The sequence below is a fragment of the Dipteris shenzhenensis genome, chromosome 4 (assembly GCF_047967505.1).
Source record: "Dipteris shenzhenensis isolate YYH24624 ecotype China chromosome 4, Dip_SZ_1.0, whole genome shotgun sequence".
Lineage (NCBI taxonomy): Eukaryota > Viridiplantae > Streptophyta > Polypodiopsida > Gleicheniales > Dipteridaceae > Dipteris > Dipteris shenzhenensis.
In genome coordinates this window covers 56,818,526-56,826,038 of record NC_141599.1, presented here as the reverse complement: position 1 = coordinate 56,826,038, position 7,513 = coordinate 56,818,526, and the positions used below count along the sequence as shown (strand labels likewise).

The 7,513-nt window shown below is 47.6% G+C and overlaps 1 protein-coding gene across 2 annotated transcripts; it reads left to right on the top strand.

Annotated features, from left to right (window-relative positions):
• The first annotated feature begins 2,276 nt into the window (after positions 1-2,276).
• On the top strand, positions 2,277-6,134 carry LOC147903094 (uncharacterized). Of its 2 annotated transcripts, XM_087374180.1 has the most exons (4): positions 2,277-2,693; positions 3,103-3,206; positions 3,298-5,964; positions 6,031-6,128. In XM_087374180.1, exons 1-3 carry the CDS (start codon positions 2,606-2,608, stop codon positions 5,941-5,943), a joined length of 2,838 nt encoding a protein of 945 aa, XP_087230306.1. In that variant the 5' UTR covers positions 2,277-2,605; the 3' UTR covers positions 5,944-5,964; positions 6,031-6,128. The 2 variants fall into 2 exon arrangements, with proteins under 2 accessions (XP_087230306.1, XP_087230305.1); XM_087374179.1 differs by having other exon boundaries at positions 3,298-6,134.
• The last annotated feature ends 1,379 nt before the right edge of the window (positions 6,135-7,513 follow it).

The following is a 7,513-nucleotide window of genomic DNA, read 5'->3' as shown; positions in this document are numbered from 1 at the left end:
TCACAAGTTCCGGTATCCATTGTCGGTTCAGATTTAATTGTAGAATTTGTATCAGCCTAGAAGGAATGTGTGGGGTGCATGACTTGGAAAGGATGGAGGGGTTTGAGAGGGGATGCAAGCCTCATGGAGAACATCTGGTGGAGCCCGGCCCCTAGGCGTGCGGGAGAGCCCTTTGCCCTAATGGATATCGTTCATGCACACAATGTCTCTAAGAAAGGGATTCGAGTCTGGCATGACTTTTGGGACCCCCACAAAGTTGACTAGATCCTGCTAGATAATTTGCACTAGAAATTTACTCTCAACAATGGGGAGGCAGATGCGGTGCTTGAGAGTACCCCCGAATGGTGGCCAACAAACACATCCTCGTCGCCAAAATGGAAGGCTAACCAATGGCTGGTTGGATGGTTGGTGTCATGGGTATAACTGGTTAGGGGTGTTTGTATTAAATAAATTTGATGTGTAAAGTAGCTGGTTATAGTTTGGTAGGTTTATGGAAGTTCGTTGATTGTACAATGGAGATCAAAACTCCGACAAGTGGTGCTCTTGATTCGGGTCTTTTGGGTGTGTTATTTTTAGTTGGATGCATGATTTGTGTATTGTGTTCGAGTTTGTGTGCTTCGTCTCTCTCTACTGGGAGTTTCACTTGGTGGGAGGTGTTGGCTGAGTTTCTCTTGTTGCTGTGAGTTCTTCTGCAGAGTTTGTGGTGGAGTTGCTGGTCGATATCTTTGTTGTAGGCTTTCTTGGAGGTAACTTGCAGAGTTTCTCTTGCTGGGAGGTGTTGGCCGAGTTTCTCTTGCTATGAGTTCTTCTATGGAGTTCTTATGCGGAGTTTGTAGCGAAGCTGCTAGTGAATGTCTTTGGTACTGAAGGTTTTGTCGTAGCGATGATGGATGTCGTGGAGGGTTGCGAGGGGTCTTGGTTTCAGTTTGGGCATTCTTGAGGAGACTGTTGTTGCTAGGGGTGAAGATGTTGTTGAGGGATTGGCTATTGTTGTTTTTGGCGGCGTGTTCAAGGACTGTGTCTTGTTGATGGTGGTTCGTTTCAGAAGAAGGGTTGAATTTTGAATTTGGATTGTGGAGAAGATGAGCCTATGTGGCTTTTTCATGTAGCTAGTGATCTAGTTTTTAAAATAAAAATTATGTTATGTTGGCGGTTGTGCCTGCCTATGTGGCTTTATGATGTAGCCGGTTCTCGAGTTTTTATTTTGACAGAGATTTTATAATGCCAATTATATGGCAGATTTTCGAATGTAATTTTTCTGTGAATTAAACATATGGTTCATTCGGTTATGTTGTTATTTGGGATTTAAAAATGGTTTTTAAGGTTATTAAGTGTCATGTTGTGGTTGATTTTAGATTATGTAGTTGCTTGTGTGTCATTTGTGCGTTGATCTTTGGTTTATGTGTTTACTTCTGTGTCGGTAAATGCTTGGTTTACTTTTTCGTTTAAGTTTCGCCGAAATTTGAAGTGTTAAATTATGGCCTTGTGATCTGACAGTTGAGATTGCATCGTTGACAGAAAAAGAAAACTCTCTTGGTTAGAGGACCTCCCCGCGTGGAGGCTAAGGCTGGGGAGGCCGTCGAGTGAGCAGGTGAGGGATGAAGGTAAGTGCTGTCCTCGTGTGTTTGCTGGTGGACTAAGATGCCAAGTTGCACCGGATGGAACCTGCTTTGCTTTGCAGGTCTCCACTGCAACAAATGAACAATGCTACGATCATCATTGATGGACAACTGAAAAGGGGAGATGATATCTGATCGGAGCTCCCAATCTAGCAATGTGCTGCTGGCCTAGAATCTCGTTTTCAGCTCAAGCTGGGTTGATAGTGGACTGCCAGAGCTCACAGCTGAGCCAACCTTTTCTCTTCATGGGGCTCTGCATTCCCCCTGCCAGAGCCACTCGCTGGCATGCGGAAGCCCTCTTATTCAGAGATGAGTGGTGATCACATTTACACATGAGTCGTGAGTACAAGGTCAACGATGTGGGTTGGGGAAAATGCAAATGAGCGGGTTTAGCTAAGAATAGCGAGTGGGGGGACCCAAAAATGGAGGGGCGCGTGGGCGAGCAACAGGAGCACACTACACGCGGGACGAGTGTACCGGCCCTATATGTTGGAGCCTGGAGGGTGAGTCAAGACAGCACACAAAAGGAGCCGGCACGCCGGCCGGCCGGCCGGCCGGGAGAGCGGCCTTCGCTCCTTTTAGGGCCCCCAAAAGTCAGAATGCCATTCCATTCCCATCCTATCTTCACCTCCTCGTCGTCGTCGTCTTCGTCTTCTTCTTCTTAAGACTCTTCTTGTGTCGTGCTGCCGCTGCTTATTTTCATTCTCTATTCATCCTCCTCCTCCTCCTCCTCCTCCTCCTCCTTAGTTCTCTGTGGTTGTACTGCTTCATCTTGTGCGGCCCGCTGTCTCATCTCCTTTTGATGCTGCTGCCCATCGACGTACCCTGTCGGCTTTCCCCTTGCAGACCGTCATCTGCTCCTCTCTTCTTCCCTCGCGTCCCCCCCCTTTGCCTTCCCCCTCCCTTCCCCCTCCCCTCCTCTCCCCCGTGCCTCGCCAACATGCTTGCCGGTTGCCTCCCCATGGCTGGATTCCAAATGCCCGTCGATGCTGCCGTCCCCGACTAAGCTCCCTTCCTTCCGCTTCGCATCCATCTTCTCTTCGCCAACGACGTCCTCCTCCCATTCCCTACCAGGTTCATCATACCTTGGCCTCGCAGCTTGATTTTTGCAAGCTTTATGCCATCCTAGGTCTTTTGGCCTGCAGTTCTCCCTGCCACGTAGACTAGGTTTTTATGTGCTTTCTAGGAAGACGGCTTTAACTTTGCTCCTCGGGCGCGCAAAAGAGATGTCTCCCTGTACGATATGGATTCAAGACATTCATGAGTTGAATGTTAATCGCCTGTATCACAGATTAGAAGCCGATCCCAGATTCTTACTCTTCCTTTTCTTTCCGGCTTTCCCATTCTGATAGGAGACGTTCATTTGCATGTTTTAAAGCTTTCAATCCCTTCTTCTTTATAAGCAGGTTCATTTTCTTTGCTCCATCCGTCCCCTTATATTTTTAGATCACCCGGGATTCGGTATTAACTTCATGTACTGCAGGGTTTACTGTCAACCAGTACAATTTTGCGGCCTCAGTGAAATACACTTCTTCACAGTTGGAATGCTTTAATTCTTCGGGTCTTTTGATTTCCACTTCTAGTCAGGTGGAGAAGCGCTTTATCCTTGACCGCATGTTTCCTCGACCCCACAATCTTCAGTGGATTTAACGTTACCCATGCTTTGCATTTCTGGCAGGACGCTTCTCACACCACTCTATTTCGAGGCGAGATGGAAGTTTTATCCGATTTTACTTCGCAACATTCTCTTTTGGATGGTGAATCCGAGCCAAGCTTATACTTCTTGTCAACAGATTCTAGTGATGTCACAAATCAAGGTTGGCAGCCACCTTTGTTTGGGGCAGCCACTGGCAACTATCACATGAGCTCATCGCTACTACAACTTCAACGCCCTTGCTCTGCAGCTTTGAGCCGTACAAATTCTCAAGCCAGCCTCCTCGGGGATGCTTATTCTCAAGATTTACCCCATAGCTTGATCACCGCAAAGAAGGAAAATGCTGGGATCGCATGTATCCCATTATCATGCCGAACTCTTATCAGAAAGCCTCGTCAGAAGGAGTGGAGACGCTCAATTCAGCAAGTTTTACAGGGGGAGAAAGGGGCTACCTCGTTTGGTTCTCCTCTTCATTGCACCGTGCAAAGAGACCTTTATGGCTCGCCTTTGGCTCCGCTTAAGAAGAGCTTGAGGAATGCGGAAGCTGCTGCTGCAGCTTGCGGTTCTCCTGCAACCAGCATCACCAGTGAAGAGCAATTTCTTCGAAGTGGAAGCTCTTCTGTTCAAAGTTTGAGCGACGATGAACTGAACCGTCGTTACGTCAGCTCTTCTTTCCGAGGCATCCGTATGAAGAAAGAGCTATTTTCGGCCCAATCAGAGCTTCTTTGTAGTGATGGCTCCGTGTCGAGTGAGGCGATGGGCTCCCCTGAGGTCTGCGACCTAAACGATTTGATGGATTTCATGCTCGACGACATCAACAAGGAGGCCCCTGTCAAGACCTCTCTTGAACAGTTTCCAGTTCCAGTGGCCATTCCCTCTCCCGGTCAGGTTAGCCTGCAGGATTCCCCGTATTGCTCGCCTCTGGAAAAGTCGGTCGAAGCATCAATTTTTACTTACGAGCAGAACGAGCTCGCGGGGTCAATGTCTCAGGGGTTCCGTGATGCGTCTGAAAGCCAGAGCGGGAAGTGTTTTATGCAGGCTGCAGCTGGTTTCTGGGAGGGACAAAATGCTTCCTGCAATGGCCTGGAAGAAATCCTTTCACGACCAGGAAACTTTGTCCAGGACGCAGGAACAGTTTTTCAAGGATTTCCACATGGTGTCTGCAGTCAAAAGTATGCCGGGGGGCTCAACATAGATGAGAAGAGTTGGCCTTATCCTCTTGCTCACAACGGTCTTCCTTGTACAGAGACCGACGCTCCGTGTGGATCGGTATCCGTGGAAGGTCAGCAGTTCGAACAGGAGGGCTTGGAGGCGAATATTTTTGGGAATCAAAGCGCAGCCTCTGATTCTTATCAAATGCAAGAGATTGCCAAGTTTTGTGACCGCTTTGGAGCCCAGGCTCCCGGGCTTGTGAGCGTTCAGGAGAACATTGCAACCCATCTTAGCCAGACGAAGAAGCCCGGGTCTAAGGGAGGAGCAATATTTGAGACTCCCCCCAATTCCCGTTCAGCCTCACCGCAGGTAGGCGTTAGGAGCGATGGTGATTACGACGGGATTCGTCTTGTTCACCTCCTCATTGCAGGTGCCGAGGCTGTGGCGACCCGGGACATGGATCTGGCATCTGTGATATTGGTTCGGCTCAAGGAATTGGTTTCTCTTTCGGGCAGCACCATGCAGAGAGTAGCTGCTTGTTTCAGCGATGGCCTGCAGTGTCGCATAGAGGGAGGTCGCCCGCTGGATCGTGCAGCCAACAACGAATCGTACAGCGATATCTTGGCCGCTTTCCAGATTCTTCACGAGATTTTCCCCTACGTCAAGTTTGGGCACTTCACAGCAAATCAAGCAATCCTTGAGGCTATAGAAGGAGATAAGCGGGTACACATAATAGATTACGAGATCATGGAAGGGATTCAGTGGCCTTCGTTGATGCAAGCTTTGGTCACAAGGAAGGGAGGTCCGCCCCATCTCCGCATCACTGCATTGCATAGGCCTCATGGCAAGCGGGGACTAGCCACGGTGCAAGAAACAGGCAAGCGTCTGTCGGAGTTTGCAGCCTCCCTCAACCTGCCTTTCACATTCAACCAGCTAAGAGTTGACAACGAAGAGGAATTCCGGGCATCATCTTTCAAGCTCATCAAAGGTGAAGCACTCGTAGCGAACTGCATGCTCCACCTCCCCCACATGCCCTACCGCACTGCCACTTCTGTCTCCTCCTTCCTCAAAGCAATGCGCAAGCTTTACCCGGTTGTCCTCACGCTGGTAGAGGAAGAGCTCGGATGCAATACGCCTGCGATTTCTTCCTACTTCTTCGAAGCTCTGCATCACTATTCTGCAATCTTTGACTCTTTGGAGGCTTGCCTTTCTTCCGAAACAGTGGGCCGCATGCTTGTGGAGAGGGTCTTCCTAGCACCTCGGATAACCAGTGCAGTCACTTTCTGTGGTCGGTCGTCTGCCAGTGCAGAACTCGGTGCAAATTTCGCTAGATGTAATTGGTGCTCTCTGGTTAGCTCAGCAGGCTTTAAATCGCTACCGTTGTCTTTTCACAACCTATCTCAAGCTAGACTTCTCCTTGGCCTGTTCAAGGATGGGTTTAAGCTTCATGAGAGCGGTAATCGCCTGCTTTTGGGATGGCGCTCTAAACCGCTAATTGCCGCCTCTGCCTGGAATTGAGAAACCCTTTTCTGGAAACAAGTGTAGACTCTGGAAATAAGTGTAGACTATTTAGAACACTGTATTTGTTTCTTGATTTTGAATAAGGTTGGAAAGCCTAAGCCAGCCCATCTTATGTCCGACCTATAATAGCTTTTTCTACCCCTTTTGCATTCTAAATTCGAATATTTTGTTCGTCTTTTGTATCCGCTTCCCCTTGTATCGTATGGCAAGAGCTAACAAAGTTGCTCAATGCTTGTATATTTGAGAAGTTGCTAGAATGTGGCTTTGAAGTATTTTACCCTCGTTTGGTTTTTTATAGGAGGTTCACAAGAATTGTATAAACAACACAACGTTCCTAAAGACTGACATTAATGTGGTAAAACACAAATGTGCGAGAATCAAACAATATACACATCCTAATCGTGGATATGTGCCACAGGAAGAATTTAAATTTTCCTTTTCTTTAATTCATGCTACGCAGTATGAATTGACTGTGAGAGGGAGAGGGAGAGAAGTGTGATAGTGCTCATTCAAATCTGCCAGGAGTGTCGATGGAAATGTAGGACTTAACGCAATGAAAGCATCCAATTGGCACCGATAGATCATATTTAATCCAATAGCCTTTTCTCCTTACTAGAGTCATTCAACCATTTAGCGAGATACCTTAGGTTGGTTCAGAAGCATTGCTCCTTCTGTGTGGCATTTAAATGAGACAAACATCTCACATAAAAAATGGAATGGTATTGGTCAATGCTTGGGTGCCAAACCTTGTAATTCTCAAAGCATTTTGATCGGTGTTGGGCGAGGGTGCCTATCGAGCTTTCCTTCCTCTAACCATGCCCCATCTCTAATGGTCTCTTGTCATATCCATGCCCCTATGAGACGTGTGGCATTTGCCCCATCTGAACTTGCCCTAACGACTCCAACAATGGCATTTCTAATTGCAAGTAGTATGTTAAGTTGTTTTGGAGTCAAGAACCCCTAAAAGCTAAATGGGAAAGTGGATTGATGTTGGGTTACTTGCTAGATTTCTGGAGGCCTTAAAAACATCACTTTGCAAAGCTAGGCAGTGCACAAGTCAGAGCTTGCGTCAATCTTGCATGCACAAGCTCCGCTACGAAGGGGAAGGTCGAGAGGCATCATGAGGCTCGAGTCTGTGTGGCATTTAAATAAGACAAACATCTCACATAAAAAATGGAATGGTATTGGTCAATGCTTGGGTGCCAAACCTTGTAATTGGCTCAAAACATTTTGATCGGTGCTTGGGCAAGGGTGCCTATCGAGCTTTCCTTCCTCTAAACATGCCCCATCTCTAATGGTCTCTTTGTCATATCCATGCCCCTATGAGACGTGTGGCATTTGCCCCATCTGAACTTGCCCTAACGACTCCAACAATGACATTTCTCATTGCAAGTAGTATGTTAAGTTGTTTTGGGGTCAAGAACCCCTAAAAGGTAACTGGGAAAGTGGGCTGATGTTGGGTTACTTGCTAGATTTTTGGAGGCCCTAAAAACATCACTTTGCAAAGCTAGGCAGTGCACAGGATAGAGCTTGCGTCAATCTTGCATGCACAAGCTCCGCTACGAAG

Excerpts from the sequence above, each read along its gene's own strand:
- LOC147903094 (XM_087374179.1), top strand. The coding sequence starts at position 2,606 with ATGCTGCCGTCCCCGACTAAGCTCCCTTCCTTCCGCTTCGCATCCATC. Across the intron at positions 2,694-3,102 it reads CTCCTCCCATTCCCTACCAG|GGTTTACTGTCAACCAGTAC; the intron begins GTTCATCATACC and ends CATGTACTGCAG. Across the intron at positions 3,207-3,297 it reads TGATTTCCACTTCTAGTCAG|GACGCTTCTCACACCACTCT; the intron begins GTGGAGAAGCGC and ends CATTTCTGGCAG.